We start from the raw sequence: 15,339 nt of genomic DNA on the forward strand, positions 1-15,339 counted from the left end.
AAGAAAGAAGGACTACAAAGTGACTACATCACCACATACTACAAAGTGACTGATCACCATAAATTAAAACATGCAGTGTTTTATTTCTTTGTCTCCTTTTAATTGTCTATCTCCTCCATTGAGAAGCAAACTTTGGGGGGGCACCTGGGTGGCTCAGTCCTTAAGCGTCTGCCTTCGGCTCAGGTCATGATCCCGGGGTCCTGGGATCAAGCCCCAGATCGGGCTCCCTGCTCAGCGGGAAGCATGCTTCTCCCTCTCCCACTCCCCATGCTTGTGTTCCCCCTCTCTTGCTGTCTCTCTGTTAAATAAATAAATAAAATCTTTAAAAAAAAAATAGAAGCAAACTTTGGGAAGTCAGGGATCTTGTCTATCCTGTTCTTCATTGAAGCTCTAGCATCTTGCAGAAGCCTCCAAATATAATAGGAGTTCAATACATGTTTGTTGATAGGATGGATGGATGGATGGATGGATGGATGGATGGATGGATGGATGGACAGATACTGGAATAGATTACTCTGAGACAGATCCACCAGAAAAAAAAAAAAAGCTAGAAAAGGAAAGCTTCAAAGTGGTATTAAATACTGTTACAGAGTTACAGGGAGACAGGGATTGCAAAATGACCACTGAATTGAAGGAATTTACCTTTGGAGAGGTTTTGGTACAAGCATTTCTAAATATAAGTCAGAACATAAGGAACGAAGGGCAAAATGGATAATAAAGATGTGATTATAGTAAAATTACCTTTGTCTTTTTTTTTTTCCCCAGTAGAAGCAGAAGAGATAGTATCTCTAAGGATAGCAGAATCAAGGGAAGGGGTTACTTTAGAAATTCAAGAGTGAGTGTACTTGTTCCCCCAAAAAAGCAGTCAAATGAGAAGAATATATTGAGTATATAGGGGGAAAGGGGAATTAAATAAATTTATGTAAGAAGAGGGAACTGAATTAAATGTAAAATATTGAAAGGTTAACTTTAAGGAAGAACCTACTATGTCCAGAGATCAGAGTAATGAAAGAATGTGAAAAAGACACACAGAGAAAATAAATGTACTATCACTTCAACTTAACTTACATTATCTGCTCATGAATCACTTCATCGTGGGTGTTCACTAAATATTTGTTGAATGAATGAAATGAATAAACACATGAATAGATGTGATATTATACGTCTGGGGTTCTTTTCTGTATCTTCTTACCATAAACATGATCCTTGTTTTCTTAAGCTAAATCCTAGAAGTGATACAGAATGAGAGATTCTACCAATCAGGAAATGCCTTCATGGACATGTAAACAACAGATTGAACAAAAAGGAAGAGAAATAAAAATAAGGTAAATATCCGGGCGCCTGGGTGGCTCAGATGGTTAAGCATCTGCCTTCGGCTCAGGTCATGATCCCAGGGTCCTGGGATCGAGTCCCACATCGGGCTCCCGGCTCAGCGGGGAGCCTGCTTCTCCCTCTGACCCTCTCCCCTCTCATGCTGTTTCTCTCTCACTCGCTCTCTAAAAAATAAATAAAATCTTTAAAAAAATAATAATAATAAGGTAAATATCCTTCTCTCTCCTACTGTTATTGAAAACTCTAATGATGGGATTATGTATATGCCAAAGTTAGTCATTTTACTAAAAGCTACAGTAAGTAAAGGGAAATAATTTATGCAAAAGAAAAATATGCTCAATCAATAACCAGAAAATATGTATCAATATTTGTCTAACTCTAGAAGAAAAATAAGATTAAGAAATAAAAAGCTTAATTTTCACTGTTTAAAATAACTGCTCAACCTGAAAATTAAATCCCAGATCTGATTTTCTAATCTGTTGAGCATTCTCTTTGTGAAATGTTCTACTTTTAATGGTTTTCATGTTGCAAGTATTCCACCAAACTTTATAAAGTACTATTTAAAATTCACTAGAAGTTATTTTTATATAAATCATATCTTAACACTGACTTCACAACATTCTCCTCATTATCTAAACATTCTCCTCATTATCTAAGTACCTCAGGACTTGATATTAAGTTAAAAGGTCATAGAAATAGACCAACATTTACATGTCACTTGACAGACATTATTGAAAATACAACACAAGTGTACATCAGACTTAGCTGCTACATGCTAATTACTACAGAATCTTACTATAATATTAATTATTTAATTGAGGATTTCAATATGAGGCCTTTGTCAAAAGAAAAAGATGTTTTTAAAAAAACACAAAGGAATAAAAATGTTTTTTGGATTCTTCATTATTTACATAGTGGCTCAATAACTAACTGTACAACTTACATTATTTCTTCCAATGATTTAATTATTACCAACGATGCACAAAGCAGTTGAATGACACAGTCATCTATGCTGTATGCTGATGGAAATGACGAGTAAGGGGTTGACCATTGTTGGAAGGAGGATAGCACTCAAAAGGGTCAAATTATAGCAGTGACAATCAGTACATACAGTCTATTTCATAAAGTGATTTTACACACAATTGCCATAATAAATTATGTTGTGCAGCAAAGACATAAAGAAAAAATTTAAACCAGTTAACTCAAGGAAATCAAATGAGAGTTAGAATTCATGTTAATTGTATAATAAAGGAATAGATTTGAGAGATATTCTGGAAGAAATGACAGGATTTATCAACCACCAATATGGCAAGAGGAGAAGTTGGAAAAGGAGAATGATGGGGAAGATAATGGTGTCCAACCAGCTAAATAATTTATTTTGTTCTTTAAAAGATCTGGAATGAAGAGACACCTTGGAGCAAACCACTGGTCTTCATTCTCATCCCATGCTGAGGAGCTTCTGGCCCCATCTGAGCATATTTAGAAAAGGCAAGTATGACCATCAAGTCACAACATTGAATGTTTTTGGTTATCATGCCAGAAATTTTATATTCTAACGAGAATTACCCTTTAAGCACTGTTCTTAGGAGGCTCTGCATTCATTTCACTGATTTCTATTCTCAAAACATTTGGAATACCTCACATATTTGTGTACATGTGTAGAGTATCCTCGTTTTATATGTGCATTTTTAGGTGAATAGTTAAGCTAGTTTCATAACTTTTTATGGCTATTTGTTATGCATTATAGTGTTCTCTGAACACTATTTATAATTTCATATATCTTTGGTTTGAAAAATGACAGTGACATTGATATATATTGTAGATCAGAAGTTCACGAGTGTTCTGTTATCTTCTGAATTACTGGCCCACCTACAGCAGATACACTATACCCCCTCTATGAAGCTAAGTACCATGAGAGTTTTGAACAGAAGTTTTGACCACACCCCATCATACTCTTAAAATACACCCGGATCTCACTTTTTATTTTTAATGCTTGTTTTTTCATAATTTTCATGTATGTAAATATTTGTGTTCAGAAAACCTTCAAAATTATCTAGTACCACAAGCAAATAATTAGCAGTGACTAATAGGATCTTGTGAATACCTTCTGATGTTGTTCCTCCTTCTTCTTTTGCAATTTTTTATTTTCTTCTTCCTTTAGAGAATCCTTATAAGCCCGGCTTCTGGCCTATAAATGTATAGGGAAAAAAAAAAAATCATAGGAGAAAGCATCACCACAATATACTAGTCTGCCTGCCACGGGACTGGTTCTAATAACTCAACCTCTGTATCAAGCATACAGTAAGCTCTCCATACACACTTGCTTATTGAGTGATTTATGCATATGTCTGAAGATGTCCCTGGGGATATATAAAAACAAGGCTAGTATAAGCATAATCATCCAGCACATTTTAAAGGATGATCTAAATGTTTGTTTAATTAAGCTTAAAAATATCCCCTCAGAGATAATCAACATAGTTTATTCTTCTAGTGATAGGGATTTGAAAAACGTATTTAACTTTCCTCTATTCCAAGTATATTCCAACTAACTAACAGTAGTTCTAACTAGACTCTGGTAAGGAGAGAGAATGAAGATGAAACTGGACTAAGAATAAGCCCATCAAGGAGGAGGAAAATCTATAGTTTTTACCTCATTTACAATAGCATCAATGCATTAAATTGCCAGGCATTTATTGCTATTACTTTATTTAACCCTTAAACTCTATGAAGTAGATATTATCCTCATTTTGTGAATAAGGAAATGGACTTGGGTATGTGAAATAACTTGATTGGACCACAAGGCCAGAATGGATCTCCAATTCCAGGTGATCAGACTCCGAAGCCCTGAATCTACCATTCTCCTCCTTGCCTGGAATATCCCTCCTTCAACACTTCCTACTCCTTTGCTGCTCGGCTAAAATGCTGTCATATTCAACATATATGGAATTCAACATATACGGAACTCAACTAATGGCTTACACATGTAAATTCTGGAAAGTGGTCCCTGCCTAGGAAAGATATTGCTCTCAAATAGAGCTATATTCTTCTGTAAATTATATAGACTCTAAGTAGCTGATCAGTTCATCTCAGAGACAAGCAATAGAGACGGTGACTTTAGAAGCACTGATATACCTACTGCTCATTAATGGTATCCTATTAAATAGCCTGTCAACTGGTGGCTGATACCACAGAATTCCAGAGATGCATTTCTTTCTAAGTCTTTGCATCCTTCATTGGTACCTGAAGCTCATTTTTATTTCTGAGAAGGAAAACAAAGGCTGTTCAGCAACACAAGAGTCATTACCTCTGGCTGAATTAGAGCCTCAAGGGGCAGCGTTAGGAGAACGAGCACACACAGTAGGATGCCCTCCAGTCCCACTGACCCAGCACGACAGGGTTTCACACACTGGCATAGTGACCATGCCTTCTGGAATTTATGAGATTTAAGTATTTTGTCTGTTCATTTGTCATACACTTTCTCTGTTCACAGTGATTTGTAGCCTACCCTCTGTGAGGCAGAGAGGGCAGCCTGATAAGCTAATATGTAGGAAATGCCATTGTTCCCATAAAACTACCAGCAGCATCATGGCAGGACACTACATATTTCAGGCCTAGTTCTTTGGACTAATAACCCATAAAGCTTATGAAGGCTGGTCCCCCCCCACCCCGCCTTTCCTTACTATAATTTTTCTCAAGCACTTCTTAATTCATTCCCCCATTTCTGTCACTATAAAAACCCACATTCCATCAAATAATAAGCACTTTCCAGGAAGGGAGACAGGCCTTTGGAATGGTATCATCTACAGCACTACTAATTGGAATAGTGGAACTCCAGATGTGTTCAGAAAGCGCTCACATATTCAAATCCTGCTTCATTAAACGGGCAAAAATATCCTAGGATTTTCTCTTCTCTAAATCCTAAACACAAGAGAACTGTGATAAGACACTGAAGGTGAAGAGTTGTTCTCTAATGACCCCTTCTTTTTACATTAGAGAAGGCTAGTCTTTATCACAAGTATTCCATATAAGACCTGAAAGAAGGAAATGGACCAGGGGCACACATCTTCTACTCAAGAGATTAAAAGGAGTAATAAAATATTTAGTTAAAGCAGATATGATGATTGAGTGAGAAACCTAAATTCTATTTGTATAACTTCCTTTTAAACCTAACCACTTTATTGGTCTTTTATCAGAATACGGGTCCTAGTTTTTTACTCAGAAAAAAACACAGTGATTAGACACAAAGTGTCATTTTAAAAAGGCCACAGAAACTGGGAAGTCACATGGCTCCTCAACTATGAAGAGTTCAAAGTTACTCGCAATCCTAATTCTTGCTTACCCAGCTGTGATTCCCAGGCAGGACAGGAAGTTTCGTGTTCAAAAATAATTGGGGGGGGGGGGGGAGACTTTTGATCACGATTTTTCTTAGTTCTAAATCCCAGCAATTTCTGTCATTGTATTCCCATGATTTTTCTATCTCTAAATATTAATATTAATACTAAATTTTTGTTATTCAACCAAAATATACATTTTTACTCACCCTGCCCCAAAAGTTATGCTTATAATACATACATTCAATAAATAATATTTAAGCCTCTATGTGCAAGCACTTTGTAAGACATGATCTCAGACCTCAAGTGCCTCATAGCCTAGTGTGGAAGTCAGACAAGATGACTGATGATTACAGTACAGCATGATGGGTATTATGGACAGAAGAAGCTAAGAAGCACATTTAATTAAACTGGATCAGAACACCTTCTTGGAGTGTCTGAGTGGCTCAGTCGCTTAAGCATCTGCCTTCAGCTCAGGTCATGATCCTGGGGTCCTGGGATCGAAACCCACATCGGGCTCCCTGCTCAGCAGGGAGTCTGCTTCTCCCTCTCCCACTCCTCCTGCTTGTGTTCCCTTTCTCTCTCTCTCTCTCTGTCAAATAAATCAATAAATAAAATCTTAAAAAAAAAGAACACCTTCTCAAAATGGGTTGACCTAAGTTGCATTTTAGAGAGTAAGCACGAATCAGACTAAGCAGGGGGAAGGGCACTGTGTGAACAAATGAAAAATAGCATGGCATTAGTTTGTTAGGGCTGCCATAACAAAGTACCACAGTCTGGGGGCCTTAAACACACAGAAATTTATTGTCTCACAGTTCTAGAGACTAGAAGTTCAAAAATAAGGTATCTATAATGTTGATTCCTTCCGAGGTCTGTGAGGGAAGGATCTAGGATCTCCTTGGCTTGTAGATGGCCATTTTCTCCCTGTCTCTTCATATCATCTTCCTTGTAGACATGTCTGTCTCTGTGTCCAGATTTCCCCTTTTTATAAGGACACCTGTCCTGTTAGATTACAGCCCACCCTAATGACCTTGTTTTATTATTATCTCTATAAAGACCCAATCTTGAATACAGTCACACCCTGAGGTACAGAGGGACTTCAACAAATGAATTCTGAGGTGGGCGTGGAGACCACAATTCAACCTGTGACAAGCAATTAAGTTCCCATTTCAAGATGGTGGAGTAAAAATGTTTCTGTGCCATCCTTCTCTCAGAAATTACCCTGCACAGAGGAGAAAATGAATCAAACTCTACATTCAGAAACCAAGATACCCACAAGAAGCTGGGTTTCTCCACAGAGCAACGTGAGGGCCCAAGAAGGATGCGACAGCTGTTGAGGACAACAGATGGAAGATGGGAAAGTGGCTATTCCTGCTCCCACCCTGAAAATTCAGCCACTAATTCTCCCAACACTGACAGTAAATCAGAAATGTATTCTCTGGATAAACTAAACCAGGCACACCTAGCACAGAAGGTCACGGTGGTCAAATCCCAGTTGGAGAGTAAAAGGACTGTGTAAAATCCTGCATACTGAGTAGTGAGCCTCCGGGCCCCCTTCTTTGAAGTTTTCCTCTGCTCCCTGCACTGGGTCCTCTGAGGGCTAGAAGGTGATATTTTATCCATGAAACAAGAACAGGCTGCTATTTTTATTTTTTTTTTTAAGATTTTATTTGTTTATTTGACAGAGAGAGACACAGCAAGAGAGGGAACACAAGCAGGGGGAGTGGGAGAGGGAGAAGCAGGATACCCGCCGAGCAGGGAGCCCGATGCAGGGCTCGATCCCAGGACCCTGGGATCATGACCTGAGCTGAAGGCAGACGCTTAACGACTGAGCCACCCAGGCGCCCCACAGGCTGCTATTTTTAAGAAGCAACAAAAGAGAAAGAAGGTCTTGGAAAATAAAAATATCTTCCCTCCCCCCACAAAAAGGCGGCCCATAAAATATTTAGAAGATAGTCAAGAAAACATGTGAGATAACAGAAAAAATATGTGTATATACACACACACACACACACACACACACGTGTGCATCTCTGCCCCCGTTCCTGGCACAGACATCCTAAAACCTTTGTAGTTTCCTAAGTATTTCCTACGTGATAAGAGCATTAGGAGCATCTCTTGGTTTCATATTTGTCTTTGACCCCATCCCTCACACAGGGCTCCTAAACCCATATAAATTCCTAAGTGTTCAGAGCATTACAGCATCTTTGTTCTAATGAGGCTTGCTGGATGGGCTCCAGGATGGGAACTGGTCACCAGAAAGACCAAGCCATGATTAGAAGCTTGGAATTTCCTGACCAGTCCCCTCCAACCCTCCAGAGAGGGGAGAGGGGCTGGATATGGAGTTAATTATTGATCATGCCTACATGATCCCTACATAAAATCCCAGAAGTATGAGGGTTCTGGGAATTTCCAGGGAGATGAACTCATCCACACTGGGAGTTTGACCCTATCCCAACCTACAGGGACAGAAGCACCTGCACTCAGGACACTCCCAGACCTCACTCTATGTATTTCTTCATCTGGCTGTTCATCTGTATCCTTTATCATATCCTTTAATAAACTGGTAAACATAAATGTTTCCCTGAGTTCTGTGAGCCACTCTACCAAAGTAAGGGAACCCAGGAAAGGAGCCATGGGAACCCCCGATTTGTAGCCATGTTTGACAGAAGTTATGGGTAACCTGGGGACCTACTTGCAATTTGCCATCTGAAGGGAGGGCAGTGTTGTGGAACTGAGCCCTTAACCCCTGTGGGAACCTCCAGGTAGGTAGTGTCTGAACTGAGTTAAACTCTGGGACCCCCAGCTGATGTCACAGAAATGGCTGGTGTAAGGAAAGTTCCCACACATCTGTTGTCAGAAGTGTGTGTGTGCAGTCACAAGACAGGAAAGGAGACACTCAGGAGGGAAAGGACAGGAGATTTGTCTAACCCAATACGCCAAGAAGGAGAAAAAAAGGTCCAAGATAAATTAAAGGAGAAAAATATTTTTTTTCCACAAAGAAGAAAATAAATCCAGGAGGCCTAGGATTTCAATAATAAGAATTCCTTAGAGAAAATGAAGGGAAATAAATCAAAGAAATAACACAAGAAAGTCACCTAGAACCAGAAATGAGTTTCCAGACTGAAAATGAATATAAATGACCCTCATACTAGGGCACATCATTATAAAATTACAGAATACCAGGGGGAAAAAAGGAGATATTAAAACATTTTCAGGGGAAGCGGGATAAAACCCTTATGTATAAGTAATGAAATTCAGATTGCTTTGGATTTCTCAGGAACCAACACTCAAAGGTAGAATAGCAATGCCTTCAGAATTCTGAAGGAAAATTATTTCTAATTTGGAATACTTATTAGAAAATTACAAGCTAAGTGTGAGGGCTCAATAAAGATAGTTTCAGACATGCAATGACCTGAGCATGCATCTTCTCTTGGGAAGCCACTAAATAATACGCTCCATCAAAACAAAGAAATAAAACAAGAACATAGAAGATAGGAGACCCAGAAATTAGGGGACCCAACATAGGAAAACAAATAAGAGCAATTCCCCAGATGACCTTAAAACATCCTAGGCTGCACATTAGAATTACCTGGGGAGTTTTAAAAGCCCTAAAGCCCAGGCCACAATACAACAGGATCTCTGAGGGGAAGACCCAGGCATCAGTGAATTTTAAAACCCCCCAGGTGATTCCCATGTGTAGATGAGGTTGAGAACCATTCAGTGAAAGGAAACTCCCAAAATAACAGCTGTGTAGGAGGCCAAATGAACAACCAGCCCCGGTTAAGGCAGAAGACGGCAAGAGGGCTGTTTCCAGGAGGGAAAGGAACCCGAAACTGACAAGCTTTCTCACAGGCACAAAATGGAAAATTTTGTGGAAATTTGCATCAGAAACACTTGGTGGAACAGTCACAAAATCTGAAGGAAGGCATTCAAATAAATGTTCAGAGGAAACTAAGCCAATGTTAGCAAAATTTTTGAAAAGTTGTAAAAGAAAGAAAATGTAAAGTATACTAACTGGCTTGGCAGTGAGAAAAAATTTATGTAGTCATAGTAAGAGAAAGCATGAAATACTGAATAGTTTTATATTAGGATAATGGAGAGGAAGGAATAAATTAACAAAATCTAAACTTGATTAGTCAAGCAATAGCAATATATACATTGGGTAGATGAATCCAAATAACAAACAGCTAGGAGAGTGTGGTGGGAAGAATAATGGCCCCCCAAAGATGTCCACGTCTCAATGCCTGGAAGCTGTGAATGTCACCTTACATAGCAAAAGGGACTTTGCTGAAATTGAGGATTCTGAGATAGAAGAGGATCCTGGATGATCCAGGTGAGCCCAATGTAATTACAAGGGTCCTTACAGATGGAAGGCAAGAAAGTCAAAGGGAAGTGATGTGAGGATGAAAGCAGAGGGTAGATGCAGCCACATGCTGAGGGGCCAGAGTGTTGGCAGCCAAAGGGAAGCTAGAAGAGGCAAGGAACGGATCCCCCCACCCCCCACTTTGTGCCTCCAGGAGAAGCCAGCCCTGCTGACACCCTGATTTTAGCCCCTTCATACTCAATGCTGACTTCTGACCTCCACATCTGTAATGGAACAAATCTGTGCATCTTAAGCCACTAAGTTTGCAGTAGTTTGTTACAGCAGCAATGGGAAGTTTTTTTAGAGAGGCATAACTGACATAACATTATATTAGTTTCACGTGTACAACATAACGATTCAATGTTTGTGTATATTGCAAAATGATCACCTCAATAAGCCTAGTTAATATCTGTCACCATACATAGTTACAAAATGTTTTCCTTGTGACTGGAACTTTTAAGATCTCTCTTAGCAACTTTCAAATACACAGTCCAGTGTTGTTAACTAGAGTCACATGCTGGGCCTTACATCCCCAGGACTTATTTTAGAAGTAATGGGAAATTAATGCAAGGAGTTTAAAATATTGGGAGTGGGGAAGAGGTGGAAAGGGTGCAAGGGACACAGGTATTTCTTTAAGTGCTGACTTTTTTTATTATGTTCAGTTAGTCACTGCCTAGTACATCATTAGTTTTTGATATAGTGTTCAATGATTCCTATAACACCCAGTGCACATCACAACACGTGCCCTCCTTCATACCCATCACCCTGTTGACTTTTTAAAAACATGTGGCACATGGATAAAAGTTAAACCAAACTGCACTAGGGCTTCTAAGGAGCGGAAGTGAGAGGAAATGGCTGGAAAGGCATGAGCCATGGAGCAGCGCCCCCCAAACATTAATGTGTACACAAGTCACCACAGACTGTGTTAAAATGCAGCTTCCTATTCAGGTCTGGAGTGGAGCCTGAGATTCGTCTATACCTCTATAGGCTCCCAGGTGATGCCCGTATTTACTGGTCCACAGACCCCATACTTGGGAGTGGCAGAGACCTAGAGTCTATGTAGAGAAAGGAATCATGCAGGGAGGGAGGAGGGCAGAGGGCAGAAAGGGCTTTGTGCTTAAGCTAAAGCATTTTGACTTTATCTTTGAAGATACAGGGAGCCACTGGGCAGTGGAACCACAGAATGAGATTTTTTACATTATTCTTCTCTGTAGAAGAGGGGGCAAGAGGCAACAAAGTGGACTGGAAACCATTTAGTGTATAACCAGAAATATTCAATGTTAATGATTAGGGAAGGCATGATGATGCTGGGACTTCTGACTACACACACACACACACACACACACACACACACTACAGAGAACTGTATCAATCCATGTGTAAGTAAACACTGCATCTTTTGTCTGAAGTTCTCTTATGTATCACTTAAAGGAATTTTCTTGTAGTCTTGATGGAATTGCATAGTATTTATTAAATTCCCATCTGCCCATGGAAAATCCACATTTAAATAAGTGTGATACGAACAATTTTCTCAGAAAAGTTGCATTATGTTAAAATTTTTTTTTTTTAACTTGAAGCCTTGCAGCTCATCACAACCCATATAAATGGGTACCACACAGTGTTCACATTCCATACGTTGATAATAATTGAGGCAAACTGCTAGTGTCTTCTTTCCACATCACAAAAAGTGCCCTGTATATGTGGGACGTTCCTAAAGCGTCAGAAATGGTTCTGCAGAGCATTCTCAGAGCCATTCTATGCATATGGATTAGACAGAATGAGAAGAGTACAATATGGGTAAAAAAAAAAAGTCACTTAAGTATATTGAACACCAACAAATTGTTAATAAGTTTGGTGTTGAAAGGGGAGCAGCTATTGAATGCAGCTCATCAAGAACCATCCTGGGTGCAATGCTGCCCCTTATTTTCTATTAATAGCTCTGAGGATCGTGTGACTAATGCAATAATCAATCCACAGAAAACACAGCTCTGGGAGAAATGACTCATGTTTTGGACAACAATATTAAAATTCAGGATGATCTTGTTAAATTGAAGAAACGAGCCAAAAATCAATTGAGCAGGCACACACAGTTCTGCCAGGTGTTTCAGACCATAGGATTCAGGAAGCCCTCAAGCAAAATCAAGCCCATCCTGGCAGCCAAGCACCCAGTTGATAACGCTATCCAATTCCTGTCTTTCCTCCCCTCCCTCACAGCCACAGGGTATCTGGATAGACGTCAAGTACTGTCCCTACACAGGATTTAGCTCTACTACCTACAGCTTCTCATTCCTCTAGTGCCCTACAGTGAGGGAAGAGATAACAGATATATCAGGACCTGTGGCAAATCTAGACTTTGGAACACATTAGAAGTGGACCAAAAAAATAAGGAACTTTTAAAATTTTGTAAGAGCATAAGGACCTTTTCCCAAGGAGTGTCATAATGTGTTCTTGACATTTTAAAACATGATCACTGGGGCGCCTGGGTGGCTCAGTCGTTAAGCGTCTGCCTTCAGCTCAGGTCATGGTCCCGGGGTCCTGGGATCGAGCCCCGCATCGGGCTCCCTCCTCTGCAGGAAGCCTGCTTCTCCCTCTCCCCCTCCCACTGCTGTGTTCCCTCTCTCGCTGTGTCTCTCTCTGTCAAATAAATAAATAAAATCTTTAAAAAAAAAAAAATAAATAAAAAAAAAATAAAACATGATCACTAAAGAGAAAGGGGGATGAAGGAAATGAAGATCAGGTTTCTCTAACATCTTATTTACCTACCCAAACTCTGGAAAAGTGAACACTCTTGAAAACTTAAACCCATCTCTTTTCTTTCAACTACAACCCTTTCCCAGAGGCATCCTTAATTACACTTACTTTCTTGTCCCCAGTTAGCTAGTCAATAACCAAGGCCCTGCCAATTTCACCTTCTAAGTGGTTCTCTGACCTGTGCTCTCATTTCCACCCTCCTACCCATTGCCCTACTTCATGCTTTCATCATTCCTCACCTGGATTAACACAGAGCCTCTTAGAGGCCTCTCTGCCTCTCTATTCCTTTAGAGCCATCCTTCACATGGTTACCAGTGTGATTCTGCTAAAATACAAATCTGACCTTGAACCTTCCCTAAAAATGTTTAGTACCTTCAGCACTCACAGAATGAGGTCCAAGTTCTCCAATCATCATACAAATTTCTGCAGTGTTCTGCCAGGAGCACCACAAGCTCCACGTGTGACGCATTTCTGGAAGTCTTGATGTCTGGGGGATGCTACTAGCATTTTGTGCCCAGGGGTCAGGGTTGCTACGCATCCTGCAGAACCCAAGACAGCCTACACGATGAACTACCCCACCCAAATTGCCACCGGAACTACCCCACCCAAATTGCCCCTCATGGTTCTTGCATCCTTCTCTAGAAGAGTGAGCTACACAACTTTTGTTCCCTAACACAAGCTGTGCATTTTCTTGCCATTATACCTTAATTCTTACTTCTGTGTTCTAATTCCTGACACCCAGAATGACTCTTCATGTTACTGACTCATCCTTTAAGCTTTAACTTTCTAATTGTTATATGCTCTACGCTCACCTGTTCACTTTATAGCTATGGTTTTCTCCTTCACTTAACTAAAGTCCTTCCAGGCAGAAACTATATGCACTTGATAGACCTTATGTAAACATAAAAATGTGAAGGATAGAAAAATAGATGGATGACTAGGTGAGATCAAAGGCTTTTCAGAGGCTGAAAGGTGCCCATAATGTAGATAACAAGTACAGCATTATTTTATAGCTGAAGGAAGCAACAGTTGAAGTCAAAGTTTCAGATCAGGTCATCTGCCTTTAGTCCCAACAATCTACAATATAAGGACACTCTATGCCCTTAGTCTTCATTCACTAAATGCCTCTTTATAAAGTACCAGATGGCAACCCTGCATGGCATTCCACTTACCCAAGCTGAAGACTGTGGGTCACGAAGAGCAATTTGATGGGTACTTCTGTCTGGCAACTCTGTGTCCAGTCTGCTCAGGAACTCAGCAGTTTTGCTAGCAGGAACACAAATACGTGTTAGTGCCTTCATGAAAATAGAAATATTATTTATTGTGCCTTTGGATACTAGCCTAGACTTTTATTGGGTGATAACTGAAAATCTCCTGAGTAGAACAAAAGGTGAGTTGAGAACAAGGTAGCGTAGAAGACCAAAACAAAATGCTATTGCAAGACCACATTCTTGAAGAACATTAGTCTGAAAAATATAAAATTGTTTGTGGAATGTGAATCTATGATTTCATATTTTCTACTTTGTGTAGTTTGACATGGAGATAAATGCTCTCTCAGATTCCACAGTGTGGGGTCCTAACTTCCCTTTTGAGCATTTAAAGCTTGACACTCAGACTTCACGACAGAACTGTGTTACACTGGGTCCCCTGTGACTGTCATTCCACACTGGTTTCACATGGCCCTTCACCTCCTTTCTCCTCTCATTTCCCTCATGGCTTTGACTGCTCTCAGGATACATAGCCCCTCCAATGCAGTAATTCTTTACCACATATGGATCATGGACCACCTCCCCTTTGGGATTCTAAAAGCAGCAATGGGCCCTCTCTCTCCACACAGACAGACAGACCCACACACCTTCGCATTTGATTTGTACCTCTCATGGAAGTTAAGAAGTGCTGCTGGTCTGGCCTGCATTTCTGACATCTCTTTTTAGCTCAGAAAGATTGGCCTAGAAATATCCTCAGTTCTAATAAGAAGTTCTTTGATTTTCCCTTAAAAACTCAAACCACTGGAGGCGCCTGGGTGGCTCAGTCAGTTAAGCGTCTGACTCGGTTTTGGCTCAGGTCATGATCTTAGGGTCATGAGATCGATCCCTGAGTCGGGCTCTACACTCAGCGGGGAGTCTGCTTGAGATTCTCTCTGTCCCTCCCCCTTTCTCCCTCCCCGTGCCCTCTCTCTCCCTCTCTCAAAAAATATTTTTTAAAAAGAAAAAAAACCCAATCACCCCAATTTCTTGTCTCCTCTATGTCAAGCAGAGCACACTAGAATTGTTTCCTAGCCCTTACTTCAATGACTTTCCCATGCTGCCTACCATTGATCTCTATTCCTTTGTCCTTTCCTCTTGTAATTTGTGGGATTTTTACCACTTTATTTCACATTCACAACCAAATACCTCATGGAGGTCTAATTTTTATCGCTTCAGCTCCTTGCAGCCTGCTCTCTGCCTGCCTCCTTCCCTCAGTTATCCCTCTTCTCCCCCCTAATATTTTAGTCCTACTGCTAGGATCCAATTCATCAAGCACTTAGGATGTGGGCATCAAAGGAAACACAACTGGTCT

The 15,339-nt window shown here is 40.2% G+C and overlaps 1 protein-coding gene across 2 annotated transcripts in view; it reads right to left on the reverse strand.

Annotated features, from left to right (window-relative positions):
* EPSTI1 (epithelial stromal interaction 1) overlaps nucleotides 1-15,339 on the reverse strand; it is a 90,409-nt gene that overhangs the window by 24,160 nt on the left and 50,910 nt on the right. For both annotated transcript variants that reach the window (XM_045869503.3, XM_045869502.3), the window contains exons 7-8: nucleotides 13,953-14,046; nucleotides 3,437-3,520 (exon numbers count right to left, since the gene is read on the reverse strand). In XM_045869503.3, coding sequence (XP_045725459.1) covers nucleotides 3,437-3,520; nucleotides 13,953-14,046 — 178 coding nt within the window. The remainder of the gene's footprint in view (nucleotides 1-3,436; nucleotides 3,521-13,952; nucleotides 14,047-15,339) is intronic.

The sequence above is a fragment of the Mirounga angustirostris genome, unplaced genomic scaffold (genome assembly GCF_029215605.1).
Source record: "Mirounga angustirostris isolate CCGP_5_RB_7025 unplaced genomic scaffold, mMirAng1.0.hap1 SCAF_3, whole genome shotgun sequence".
NCBI classification, from domain to species: Eukaryota; Metazoa; Chordata; class Mammalia; order Carnivora; family Phocidae; genus Mirounga; species Mirounga angustirostris.